Genomic DNA, 14,642 nt, shown 5'->3' on the forward strand with positions numbered 1-14,642 from the left:
TCTCTCTCTCTCCTCTTCTCCTCTTGCTCCTGCTCCCTTTTCCATTCTCCCCTCTCTCCATTCCACTCCCCCTCACTCTCCACGTGCCCATGGCTAACCTCCTCCTCCTAATCCTCTTCCTCCTCCTCCTCCTCCTTTTTCCTCTCTCTCTCTCTCTCTCTCTCTCTCTCTTCTCTGTCTCTACTCCCTCAACTCTCCTCCCCATGCCCTAAACAAACTCTTCTACACTATACCTTTGTATGACTGGTCCCTCAGGGGGAAGGGACACCTCAGCATGGGCCCTTGCAGAGGCACCTCCTCCCCCCACACCACACCACTACCCCACCAAACATATCCCTGACTTCTTTTTCTTTTTATAAAACACAACAATACCTAAGTTTCATTTTGTGTTGTGAGAACACCAGTCACATTGAATCAGGGATGTGCTAGTCAGTTTTATGTTGCTATAACAGCACACCTGAACATGGGTAAAGAAAGCGGTTTATTTGGCTCATAGTTTTGAAGACCTCATGGTTCCATCTGTCCAGCCTTTGGCTAGGGACCCCTCCCAGGTTCCTCGAAGCACAGACAACTGAGACAGGAGGCAGCATGCACAGCAGAGGCTAACTACAACCTGTGACCTCATCTTACCATGGCCCACTCACCAGGAAACTAACCACAAATGAATCCCTGCTGAGGCCAGCGCCTTCAAGGCCCTGCTCACCCACCCTTAGGCCACAGAGGTTTCACAGCCTCTTACATGGTGGGTTACTCTGCACACCATGTCCCCAGCACGCAAGCCCATGAAAGACAGCTCTAACTCCATCCAAACCACAACAAAGCTTTCCCAGCGACATCATTGTAGCTCAATGACCTCTGCCAAGGCATTCTCCAAACAAACCAGACGTTGAGATACAAAAGGTTCATGTTTCACCACGTGGGTTGGAGGACACAGGGAAGACCAGCACAGCTGCTATGTCACATGAAAGCGCTAGTGAGTTTTTAAATGGTCACTTGGATCCAATCTTTGTTCTTCTTCTAGCAGGAAAATAACCACGGGCTGGATCCTTCTTTAATATAGCACAGTGCTGGGTAACAAGCCCAATGTTGGTTTAAGTACGGTAACTTTCATCAACCATTGAATTGCATGTGGCGTGGAGTTGGACTAGGCAGGATTTAAAAAAAAAAAAAAAAAGACAATATATCTCAAAATGACTCAGGGTCAGGGTTATTCAGTGCTGTCCCTTCAGACCGAATCTAAAACAAAGCAGTGGGCTTTGTGGAAAGACAATAGGGAGGCCTCAGTCTTTGTCAAGGCTCCTGTAAAAGCAGAGGGGGTTGTGGGTAGGGCCAGGCAGGCTACAAAGGCTTCTGGTCTGTGGCTAAGCCTTTAGGAAAACCTTCTGTTAATCCGGCAAATGCTGCTGTGCTTTGGCCCAAACCTCTTTTCTCAGTCATCCTTCCATTTGTGAGTCTTCACGTGTCCTCCTCATTCATCCGGCGCACATCATGGCAGTCCCGTGAAGTCTGTGCTCCGGACACTGAGAATTCTTTGCCGGGTTCGCTGTTAACTCTTTGAGGAAACTTTTTCTCCACAGGTCACCCCTGGCTCCACTTGTGTTGTGTTTGGCCTGGGAGGAGTTGGCCTGTCAGTCATCATGGGCTGTAAAGCAGCTGGTGCCTCCAGGATCATCGGAATCGACATCAACAAAGACAAATTCCAGAAAGCCCTGGCCGTTGGTGCCACAGAGTGTATCAGTCCCAAGGACTCCACCAAGCCCATCAGTGAGGTGCTATCCGACATGACAGGCAACACTGTACAGTATACTTTTGAAGTTATTGGGCGTCTGGAGACCATGGTAAGACTCGAGATTCAGGAAGCCGCAAAGTACCCAAGCTACAAGATGTATTCAGCCTAAAAGGGATTTTTCATAGCTTCATTAACAATCAATTATGGAAATATCTGTGACTCAGGCCAAAATCTACAGGGCTGGTGAGATGGCTTGGTGAGTAAAGGGCTTGTCTCCAAGCCTGATGACCTGAGCTTGCTTCTCAAGACACTCATGCAGAAGGAAAGACCAGCTCGCACCAGTTTGTCTTCTGATCTCCACGTACGCACCATGGTGTGCACTAAGCCATTCTCATGCCCATATACAAATAAATGCATAAAAATGCAACGAAAAATGTAATAGCAATTTACCTAAAAACTCACAGACTTTAGATCAGTTTTACCTGATCGTGTAAGTATCATATCATGCCATTCTCATGTGACTAGAGGGCAGGGAGGCAACCTGTGGCCCATAGTTTTCCGTGTACACGTGGCGGTCTTGGCAAAACGTATTCCATTCTTGAATCTGTGATACAGACTAAAAGCATTAATGAGGGGATCTGGGGGAAAGGAGATTGTTCAAAATGTGATCTCCTCCTCCAAATCCTTCACATGAACTTGCTTATCCTGCCTCTCAATCCCTATAGAACACAAACTTTGCATCCTGAATTATGTCTCCCTTGTAGCACCCCAGTACCGGACATTACAGAGTACTTGGAATTAGAAAGTCTTGACCTGGAATTAGGAGAACTAGAAAACAATTTTGCTTACAATTGCATAATAGATGAAATTTCTCTGAGGCATTTGGTAATTGAGATAAGCTTTCAGCTCATGGTCACTGTCATATCCCTTTTGTGGTATCACCTACACTTTATTCTGTAGCAACCTTGGCAGTCTAGGTTGTACTTTACAAAGCAAAGAGCTGGATACATTATGAAGTCTACTGAAGACACTGTTGTTTTAATTCAAAATGTTATTAGTGAATAACTGAAAGAGTAGATGACCAAAATCATTGCCTTACCCTTAGAGATGTCACCAAGAAAAGAAACTCTTATGCCCCATAGTTTAGTATTTGATTTAATTTTCAGACTTAAATTTCAAACATTCTAACTGATTAGTTCAATTTCATTTAGCTCAAATAATTTAAGGCTTGTCCGAGATGTTGATGTTGTTATAAAAGTATCAGAAGGATTTCCTCTGTCTTGTTAATCAGTGAGAATTGACTAAATGTACTAAGAATCACAATTATACTGGCACAGTTAAGGCTACTTCATACCTTAAGAGCCATATGTCCACAGGAGATTAATTACTAAGGACTAAAGTTGCATTGAGAATTTTTAAATCAAGTAGAGACCTAGGGACTGAGTTTGATTTTGTAGATGGAAGCCACGTTAACTACTGGCCATCTGTTGGTCATTTCCGAGTCCATGATCTCCTTAAGCAACAATCCCCTTCATTCTAATCTCAGGTTGATGCCCTCTCATCTTGCCATATGAACTATGGGACCAGTGTGGTGGTTGGTGCTCCTCCGTCAGCCAAGATGCTCACCTATGACCCAATGCTGCTCTTTACCGGACGTACGTGGAAGGGCTGCGTCTTTGGAGGTAAGAGCAACTGGGCCTCTGGACGGGAAATAACCTTGCCTTTCTTGCCTATAAAGTAAGAGAGACTTCTGTTCTCTACTCCTCCCCCTCAGAACACTTTCTTCCAAGGATGAGTGGTAATGACCCCAAGTGGAGCTTCTCATAGCAATCACACAAAAGATAGCTATCTGTCTGGGAGATGTGGAAGAGCCACAAAATCTTCTCCTAGCTGAAGTAGGAGAATAATGTTGATAACAAATGACCAGAAGCAAGAGAGCAGAGTAGGAGATGGAAAAATCCACTGCAAACACTCCCCGGAATACACACAAACACAGGAATCACTACTGACCATTGTGTCAAAATGCAGGTGGGATAACCTTGACTAGAGCTTAAACATCAGTGTGCTAAAGTATGAATCTCTATGGAGTGAGCTCACTGGAGAATCAAAAGGGCCGGAACCAGAGACAATGCATGGTGGATGATTGTGTCTATGTACAATTGTGTCTGTGGACAATTGTGTACAGCACAGAGATGTGGAACTGGAAGGAGACCAGGAACCGAAGAGGGGTTTGCCAGCCTTTATTTCTTAAGAAATTTACTTGCTGGGAATGACTCAAGGGGTGGGAATGGGACGGTCATAATGCACAAGAGAAATGACACAAACGCCTTGCCATGGAAGGTGAGGATTACATAATAAAGTATAGAGAACAAACTTGAATTTACCCACAGGGTGGAAGAGCAGAGATGATGTACCTAAACTGGTGACTGAGTTCCTGGAAAAGAAGTTTGACTTGGACCAGTTGATAACCCACACCTTGCCTTTTAATAACATCAATGAAGGATTTGAATTGCTGTATTCGGGGAAAAGGTATGTGTGGTGGTTTTTGACTCTCTCCCATGGGCTACTTTGAAATTTTAATATTTATAAATGTATCCATTTCCTTTGGTTTTTATTTTGGATTATTCAAACTATCCAGGTGAACACAGTTACTTACTTCTTTCTTCTTCTTCTTCTTTTTTTTAAATTGGATATTTCCTTTATTTACATTTCAAATGTTATCCCCTTTCCTGGTTTCCCTCCCTCCTGGAAACCCCCTATTCCATCCTTCCTCCCCCTGCTTCTATGGGGGTGATCTTCCACCTACCCACCCACTCCCACCTCCCTGCCCTCAATTCCCCTACACTGAGGCATCTATTGGGCCTTCATGGAACCAAGGACCACTCCTCCCATTGATGCCTGACAAGGCCGTCCTCTGCTACATATGCAGCTGGAGCCATGTGTACTCCTTTGTTGATGGCTTAGTCCCTGGGAGTTCTGGGAGGTCTGGTTGGTTGATATTGTTGTTCTTCCTATGGGATTGCAAACCCCTTCAACTCCCTTAGTCCTTTCTCTAACTCATCTTTCTCCTCTTAGAATGTCATCCATATATGAGCTCTTTAAAATCCCATGGACTTTAGTGTTCCACAACAGATGGATCTCATTGGCCATTTTTTAAATTTATAAAGTTGCTAGAATCCTCACACATGGCCACGATGACCTTTGGTACAGTTCCCAAAGCTCTTTGGTGACTGTGTTTGTTTTCTGAGTTTTGTTTCTCAGATGTTATTTTTGCCCTATTCCGATAATAAAACAGAAGTTATAAAAGACAAATAAATAATATATGGTCTCATGGGAGCTGTGCCAAAGTGCACTGTGTACCACACAAGCCAGACTTCTCACCTAGAGCCCTGCAAGGGCCAGGGAATCTGAGTGTTCCTCAGGTAAACAGTGGGTGCTCCTCCAGGGAAACAGTGAGTGCTCTTTCAGGGAAACAGTGGGTGCTCCTCCAGGGAAACAGTGAGTGCTCCTCTAGGGAAACAGTGAGTGCTCCTCCAGGGAAACAGTGGGTGCTCCTCCAGGGAAACAGTGAGTGCTCCTCTAGGGAAACAGTGAGTGCTCCTCTAGGGAAACAGTGGGTGCTCCTCTAGGGAAACAGTAAGTGCTCCTCTAGGGAAACAGTGAGTGCTCCCAGAATACCCCTTCTCCCTTCTGATCACTTGGGCAAGAACCAGGTGGGGTGTGAAGAAGTCCAATTTCAGTTACCCTTCTGGATGTCTGGGACACACCTACAAGATCAAAATGGATGACATTCATTGGTTCTATAAATATTGAGCATCTACAGTGTGCAGAGGGTTTGGACCCTGCTAGTAATAGGAACTAACATTTCTTCTCAACATTCTCTTTATGCCTGGTGCAGTCTACAGAATCATAACATTATAAGTGTATGTTTAAATTTTCATTTTTAAACAGTTAAACCACGGATGGGTTTCCACCAGAAACAAATGTCAAAGCTCATTTATTTATGTAAACAAAACCCATATTTCAATATGGCTTGTAAAACAATTACTTGTTATTTTCCAAATATGCAAAATTACTTTCTGAAATTATATCCTACTGTTTCCCTAGTGCAGTAACTTCCCAAATGACCTCTGTAAACCTGAGCCCTCCCATTTCCATGAAGGACCCCCAGAGTGTTCCATTCACATCCAGTTGACAGGACGGTGCATTTCTACACTGAAGCACAGAATGGCATTCATTCTGCATCATTCTAACTCCTGCCCACTGTGTGAAAAGCAGCGCTGAGTCCTGCAGGCAGCCCCACCCCCTTCTCCTCTCCCTGCCCAAGGTCCTTGTCTTGGCCCAGTCTGATCATGGCTGCTCTGGATGTGCCGACATGGTAACTTAGCGGGCCTCCTGTTCTGTTTTCCAATCCTAGTCAGTTCTTCAATAGCAGACGCATTCAGGCTGTCCCCAAACACCAGAATCTAGGGAAGGTTTTATTACTGAACTAAAATCCACTTTATTTAGTTTACTAAATAATAAATGTATTTATCTAATTTAAGTTATCTAACATTCAGTAATGAGGAATGCAGCACCCACTCTTCTCCAGGCCCTGAAAACAATCTGGGGATGCCGGGGAAGGCAGTCTTGCCTGCTTCTGCCTCTTGTGCACTGAGAACCCCACACCCTCTGGATTATCTTTCCTGTTCTCCCCACCACGGCCTTAGGCCTGTGTTTGCTGGACAGAATCTTTCCTGTTAATGACCATATTTAAGCAGATGCTTCCAGAATCAATTCAGTGTCAGCTCTGGTTCTCTACCAGAATGCACCGAAGGCGTGGACATCAAACCCAGGTGGCTTTCCCATAACAGGCTTAACCAGAGTTTCTATAACAGGAAGGAAAGTTTTTCTTGATTGAATATACATATACACAAATATACACACACATTCAACACATAACTGAAAGCTATCATTTTTCTATTTCAGCATTCGGACTGTCCTGACATTTTGAGTTCCAGAGACCTGGGTGTTCCGTGCTGGGCTACCGTGACCTGAAGCCTTGCTCCTGAGTGTTCTCTCACATCCTGAGTCTGTCTCAGAAGTGCATGCAGAAGCAGGGCTGGGGGAAGATGGAGAAGCTTTCTAGAGTCTACAAACCTCTTTATCTGTGTAGTTTACTGAGTGCCTAGGCTTAGCAGAGAACTCAGCGGTAACAGTAAATGTTCTAATTTGTGTTTTCTAAGGCTACAATTCTATATTTTATAAGCATGTACTTGGGGTTCTATTTGTTGGAAGAGGGATTATTTTCAGAATTTTACAGTTGTTATGGCTTAAAACAGATGCAGCATATAGATATGTAGAAAATGCATTTTTCAGAAATGCCCATCAAAACCACCAGAGCTCTCATTCTGTTTCTTTTAACAGAAACACTTTTAAAACATGTTATAAATTAACTTGAATTAGATTGTGAAATTGCAAACATAACTTGATTAGATTAAGAAAGAAATTGGGAAATTTAAAGGAAGGGCACATTTTTCAATGATTAACTTGGAGAATTATCATTATGTAACTTTGTGACATGGGAAAAGCACAGCCAAGTCTGGAGATGTTTGTCAGTGTTTATTAATATAAGACAAGAATAGCAATTACACATGAACCATAGCTATAACCGCATTGTGATATTTACCATACTAAGTTTAATAAAGTAGAATTACAAGTCCTTAAGTACATAGTAATAACTACATTTAACATGAGGATTATTTTTATCTGCTGTAACTGCACCAGCATGTATCTGCATCTGTCTGTGGACATGTTCATAAATTTAATATGTATTAAAATTTCATTATAGTATGTTTCAGACTGGCTTAGAGCTCTCTATGTAACCCAGTATAACCTCAAACCAGGCTTACGGGCATCCACACCTGGCTGAAAGTTCTTAATAAAATCAAAAGTTATACAAAAGGATTTGTAGTGACAGGCATATTGAAAGGCACAGATTTATTTCATTGTTGAGATTTAGTAGTGGTAGAGTATTGACGTATCTGGAAACAAAGTGATTTATAAGAAAAAGAAGTTGAGTAGGAATAGGGGGCATTTGGGATTCCCATATAAGGACATAGTATAGGTTGAAAAGTCCAGGCAACTACAAGCCAAATACATAATAAACATTTTCCAGTAAAAAGGGACATGACCCCATGGGAAAATCATGCTCTTTCAAAGATGGGAATTTTCCCAATCTCATTTTGGGAGGCCCGTGTTTCTCTGATAGCAAAATCAGACAAGGGCACACACACACAAACTACAACTGCAAACTAAAATACTTAATAACACAGGAGGGAAAAAATCTCAGCGAGGCACTGGAGAGATTAGCTGAGTAATTAAGAGATGAAGCCCTTGTACAGGACCCAAGTTCAGTTCCCAGCCCCAATACCGAGTGGCTCAGAGCTGATTGTAACTCCAGCTCCAGGGGAACCAGCATACCCTTTCAGCCTCCGGGACACCGGTACTCACGTGCACATAACTCTCTACACACATATTTAAAAATAATATTTTTAAAAAGAAATTCTCAATAAAATACTACACAAATAAAATACTGAGTCCTACAAGATAAAAATGGCAAGTGGATCTATATTCCAGTTTTAAATTGGGCTATCCGTTCTTGGTGTTCAGATTGGTCAGCCCTTTGTATATTCTCATTGCTAACCCTCTGTCAGATGCTTAATTGGTAAATATTTTACCCATCCTGTAGGCAGCCTCTTTGCTCAGATAATGGTCTCTTTCACAGTACATAAGTGTTGGGTCCTCCCTCTAAACGGTGTCCTGCCTTTTACAGGCACGCTGGGGGTTGCGCAGCCAGAGCGCGCGCGCGCGCGCGCGCGTGTGTGTGTGTGTGTGTGTGTGTGTGTGTGTGTGTGTGTGTGTGAATGTGTGTTTCAGTGTCTGTGTCTGTGTGTGCATGTCTGTGTATGCATGTCTGTGCTTCATTGTGTGTGTGCATGTGTGTGTGGATGTGTGCTTCGGTGTGTGTGCTTCAGTGTGTGTGTGAATGTGTGCTTCAGTGTGTGTGTATGTGTGCTTCAGTGTGTGTGCTTCAGTGTGTGTGTCAATGTGTGCTTCAGTGTGTGTGTGTGTGTGTGTGTGTGAATGTGTGTGCTTCAGTTTGTGTGTGTGTTTCTGCAAAAAGTTTGTTTTGTTTAACAATTTCTGCGAGGAATTGCACTAGAGTTTTGAAGGGGATTGCACTGACTCTTTGCTTTTGGTAAGATGGCTATTTTCACACTGTAGATCTTATTGATCCACAAACATGGCAGATATTTCCATATCTTCTAATGTCTTCTAGTTTTGACAATACAGGTCTCTTTCACTTGCTTAGAGTCATACAAATATGGTTTTGAGGTGATTGTGAAAGGTGGTATTGTTTCTCTGAAGGAAAGACATTCTTTCTCAGTACATTTGTCATTTGCATATAGGAAGGCTATTATTGATCTGCTGTGTTAATTGTGCATTCTGTTATTTTGCTGGACATTTTCAAACGATGAAACATAAATGGCGGAGAAAAACTTAAGCATGTTCAACACCCTTAGCCATCAGGGAAAGTAAAATTAAAATCGCTTTGAGATGTCATCTTACCCCATCCAGAATGGCCAAGACTAATAAAACAAATGATACCAGATTATGGTTAGATGCACAGAAATGGGAAAATGTATCCATTGTTGGTGGGAGTGCAAACTGGTACACCCCCTGTAGAAATCAGTGCAGAGGTTCCTCAAAAAGCTGAAAATATATCCTCCTAAACATCCAGCTATGCTATTGTTGTATATATTCCCCAACGGCTCTGCATTTTACCAGAGATACTTGCTCATTCGTGTTCACTGCTGCTTTATACATACTAGCCAGAAATTGGACACTCCATAGATATCTATCAACTGAAGAATAGATAATAAAATCATAATACAATCACACAATGAAAAATGTAATTTGGAGGTAAATGGATACATCTAGAAACTCTGGTCCCAAGGGAGGAGGTAACTCAGACCCAGGATGACAAGCATTGCATGTTTGAGAGAGAGAGAAATCACGAAGCTGAGTGGGTAGGGAGGGATGTGTGTGAGAGAGAAGATGGGGAAAGGGAGAGAATATGAACAAATAAATTATAGGAAAAATTAAAAACAGCGCAATTTTTTAAATAAAAAGATAAACAGACTAAGAGTGTGAACACTCCATCAGAGATGGGTGAAAGGCGCATGAACCCTCTCTCTGAGGAGCAATGGACAGTGCATGGCTCGCCAGGGGAAGTAGAGTCAGCCTTCTTTCGATGCATTTCTTCATCAGTTTGTTTCTTAATCTCTCAGAGCTGGGTTGCCTTCACAAAGAAGAGCGAGACTCCTGTGACACGATCAGCCCTATGTTTCAGCACTCCTTCCATCTTTCTCACATTGACAGACACGCTCTAAGCCATGAAGAGGTGATGGATCTCCCAATAATTAATCCCTTGTGTGTGTCAAGCTGGAGAAAGATTGTTCTTCTCGCTCTGTCTTTAAAGGGGACCTAGTAGAAGATTCTGTGTTCAGTGGATGCTATCCAAATACTTGCTTCATTCAACTGCAGACTGAAAGGATTATTTGTTCCTGACCGTGTCCGGTTTCTTGCTCAGAAAACACTTTATCAGATTCATCAAAGAACTGAACAAAGCATTTTCTTGACAACTGCTCTTTCAGTTGTCCAATCATCTTGCATTTTCATTTCGTTGGCAGTGACCGAATAAGGATTTCATTTGAGGTTTGGGACAGTACTACTAATAATGCTCACCTGACTTTGCAGTTATATATTTGAAAAACCGTAAGAGTAGTGTTTTAACAGTGCTGTCTTAAACTGCAGTGAAAATGTTGGCAAAGAACCACAGAATTATACAACTCCCTGGCATTCGTCAAATGCAGTTATTCATCCAGTATGACCTGTTATAAAACAAACTTTCCCATGTAACAAAGAAGTTAAGAAGTCGTGTGAACACTGTAGGTTATGGCTCCAGCCAAAGCTTCACACAATGGGGATGTTCCAGGAAGCCCAGTTTGATCCAGTTCCACCTCCAACAGAAGCCCGCAGCAACTACTTCCTGTGCCCACCCTACCACCCCTCAAACATAACCCCAGCTCACGCTCTGATGGCAGTAAGAGCTCTCTAGCTTCCCCTTACTTCTAGAACGGAAGTCAAAAAAATTGTCCTCGGGAATAAAAACGAAGTAGATATTTGTCTAAGTCCAAAAGGAAATCTCAAGAGCATTAGTGTGACAGAGGACTAAATCCCTCAGACAAAATGACAAGCGGTCTCAATGCTAGGGTGCTGGTTCTGACACTATGTGGAGCCCCATTTTACTCCTGTTACCTAAAGGGTATTTGGCCTACCAGAGTTCTGATCCTAATTTGAACTATTGTCCCTTAAAAAAAAAAATCTTGTGTGTGTGTGTGTGTGTGTGTGTGTGTGTGTGTGTGTGTGTGTGTTGTATGTGTTCACGCCTGCCATGGTAAGTTTGTGTGGAGGCCTCACCTTCCCACTTGTTTGAGACAGGGTTGACGACAGGATAACTTGCCTGTCAACAGGGATTAGAGTCACGCATCGCCACACCCAGGTTTAGGTGGATTTTCGAAGTTTTGAGACTCCAGTCCCAATGCTTGCATGCCGAACCACCTCCCTTTGTTGTCTCTTTGTGGGAAAACAAAAACAACCACAAGAAACAACAACAACAACAAGAAACAACAACATCAAAAACCCAACTCCCATGTTGTTTGAAGGACAACGGCTCTGATCTTTTCTACAAGTTCCTTCGGGCTGGAACAGCTGATTGCTTTAATCGCTGTCAAGATGGCGACTATATCAGCAAATCAGTCAGTCTATGGCTAGCACTCTGAGGATGTGTGCAGGGGCAGGGACACTGAGGACTTTTATAGGGGCAGTGAGACATTGTTTCTTGGTGTCGGTACACTAGACAGTATTTCCAGGAACAGAGAGAGACTGTAAAAGGGAAAATAGCTGATCACCCCTTGAAGTGTCTCCACTGCACTCAGGAAACCTCTAATGAAGCGTGCATGGTCTCTTTGAACTTTAATCCAGTTTTTCCTCCTTTTCAAAATTTGCACTAGTGAGGTCAATGAGAGGACTTTGCCCCGAGGATAGCGTGATGCTGTAACCTCACCTATCTGGCTGAATCCAAACCTGGTGGAAAACACACCTAAATGCTCAAAGGGGATTCAGCTAAGCCCTTCATTCTCCCCTGTAGTTTCCTGTTTCCCGAGTTCTCACATCTGTGGCCCGAGCGCCTGGGCTCACCCAGACAGAAAACTGGGGTGGGGGCATGTTGATCCTGTTGTCCATTTCCACATCTCACGGATCCCGGGAGACTGAACCAATCAGTCCCCTCTTTCTCTTCTTTTCACCCTGTACCTCTCACCCAGATTCCTGCAACCTCATGCACAGTCTGCCTCCTGTGGAATGGATCCGGACTAGCTAATCAAAGTGCTCCTCTTTTTCTCCTCTTAAAAATAACAAAAAGGGATATTCATTCATTCATTCGTTCGTTCATTCATTCATTTCTTCAAAGATCGAAGGAGGAGGCAGAACCAAAGTTTTCCCAACATCTTTTCCCCTGGAGCCTCAATGCCCGAGGTGGCCTGGTCATTGTACATCATCCCTGTGTGAGTGACATTGATGTCTGTTCATGTGGGAGTGGAAGGAACAGGATGTCACCTGAAAGGGTCGTGGGAATGCCACCACAGGTGTGCCCAGAGGCCAGGGCTCGGAGTCCCTCTTCCTCTCCTCCCTGCTATCAGAGCAGAATCTCTTTCTTACTCTTTGGCCTCTCCGTCCCTCTGTCACAGAGGACAGTGAGTTATGTTAGTCAACTGTCACATGCAGTTTAAGCTCCCCGAGGAGCTGGCTCTGGAGGCAGGGTGGAACCCCACATTAAGATCCAGGCATGATTACCCTATAGAGTGTACTCCGAGATCCTTTCTCCAGCGGGCGAGCCCCTGACCCCTGTGAGAAACGGAACAGAAGAATGCAAAATTGTTTAAAGTGAAGACATCATTCACGTCCTTAAGACCAAAGAGTACAACATGGGAGTCAAAACCCTGGCCCTGAACATAACGGGGAGCCAAACACTCCCAGACACCCTCCCAAAGCAAAAGACTCAGCCACAGTTTATCTCCTTGTGTTAAAATACCTGCGTGTGGGGGGGTGGGGGCTGAAGCCACTAACTCAGCTACTTTCCCAATCTTTATCATGGTATTCTTAGATTTCTTGAGCTTTAAAAAAAAATAAGTTAACTTAGTATTCACCAAAACCAAAAATCAAAAATGGCTCAGCGATTAAGAGAATGCACTTCTCTTCCAGAGGATCTCTCTTAGTTTAGTTCCTAGCACCTATGCCAGGTGGCTCAAACTCTGACTCCATAGGATTTTGTCCCTCTCTCCTGGCCTCTAGAGGACCAGGGCACATGGCAGATACACATACATATACACACATAAAAATAAACTCTTTTAAAAGATGTGAACTTGCGGTGGCAGGAAGAACTAGTTTGAAGTCTCACAGCTGCCTGGGACGCTCTCAGTCAGTCACGCTGGCTGACTGTTGCTATCTCCAGCGGTTTCTTCTGGTTGGTGTGTCTGTTCGGAAGTCCGTCTGTCTTCCTGTTGTTCACCAATATAGCCTTTCATCCGTGCTGGTTGGGCTTGGTGAGCTCACTCCTACACTCTCTGTACAAGACTAACACTCAACTAGTAACTAAATGATTACTTAGTGACACAGGCTCACTAAATAATCCGGGCTCACCTGGAACTCACTATGTTGTCAAGGATGGCCTCTAACTTCTGATTCATGCTATACCGGGAATGAAATCCAGGATTTTGTGCACACTAGGCCAGCAGTCCACTAACTCGGCTACTTTCCCAATCTCTATCACGGTATTCTTAGATTTCTTGAGTTTCGCTCTTCCAAAGGTCCAGAGTTCAAATCCCAGCAACCACATGGTGGCTTATAACCATCCGTAACAAGATCTGATGCCCTCTCTAGAGTGTCTGAAGACAGCTATAGTGTACTTATATATAATAAATAAATAAATCTTTAAAAAAAATAAGTTAACTGAGTATTCACCAAAAACAAAAACCAAAACCATCCAGAGCCATTGTGTGTGGCTTACAGTTTGTGTAGCTAATTTTCACTATCCTTTTGAAAACTGCCAACAACTCAGTGTAAATTCTGCTATCCTGTTATCTTCATCCAATTTAAGGTATTGTAAGAACTTGGGGGAAATCCCATGATCTGCCTCTTGTCCCTAAGATGAATCTCTACAATCTTCCCTAAGGTAAGCAACTGAAAGACACCCCCAAACACATCGCTCTTTTAATTAGAAGGTACTCAGAGACTCCATTTTTCCTCTGGGTTTCTTAACAGAATTGGAGCCCCTTGCACCAGCTGAATAACCTCTCTCTGCCTCTGCACCAACATTGTCTGCTTAGCGTGTGTTAAAGATAAATGCTTGTGGCTGCTGCACTAACCCCACAGGGACATCTTCTCTTTCCCTGGGTTCCCTCTGTAAGGCCTCCTATGATCTCCTTTCATGCCACTCTCCCTGCTCCTCCTTTAGGGGTCAGCTTAGTCCTCTTAAGGATGTCTTCCCCGAGCCATGTGCTCTCCAGATCCCGGATGTGATTCTGCCATCATGTGTACCACAGCATACTTTACTTTTATGTCCCTGCTGTTGCTTATTCGTCTGTCACCAGCTGCTGGAACAAGAAGTGACATCCATCAGTTCTGAAGTACATGTGAACAGGAAAGTTTCTTCTCCAGAATTTCTAAAAGACCAGAAGGTGGCAGTATAGAGCTAAGTCTCTCTCTCTCTCTCTCTCTCTCTCTCTCTCTCTCTCTCTCTCTCTCTCTC

The 14,642-nt window shown here is 43.5% G+C and overlaps 1 protein-coding gene across 1 annotated transcript in view; it reads left to right on the forward strand.

The window, feature by feature from the left end:
• The window catches only part of Adh7 (alcohol dehydrogenase 7 (class IV), mu or sigma polypeptide), a 14,814-nt gene extending 7,381 nt beyond the window's left edge, over positions 1 to 7,433 (forward strand). Inside the window, exons 6-9 of the mRNA XM_021196240.2 lie at positions 1,578 to 1,838; positions 3,276 to 3,411; positions 4,120 to 4,258; positions 6,698 to 7,433. Of these exons, the coding sequence (XP_021051899.1) occupies positions 1,578 to 1,838; positions 3,276 to 3,411; positions 4,120 to 4,258; positions 6,698 to 6,722 (561 nt within the window). The 3' untranslated portion in view covers positions 6,723 to 7,433. The remainder of the gene's footprint in view (positions 1 to 1,577; positions 1,839 to 3,275; positions 3,412 to 4,119; positions 4,259 to 6,697) is intronic.
• The last annotated feature ends 7,209 nt before the right edge of the window (positions 7,434 to 14,642 follow it).

The sequence above is a fragment of the Mus pahari genome, chromosome 4 (assembly GCF_900095145.1).
Source record: "Mus pahari chromosome 4, PAHARI_EIJ_v1.1, whole genome shotgun sequence".
Lineage (NCBI taxonomy): Eukaryota > Metazoa > Chordata > Mammalia > Rodentia > Muridae > Mus > Mus pahari.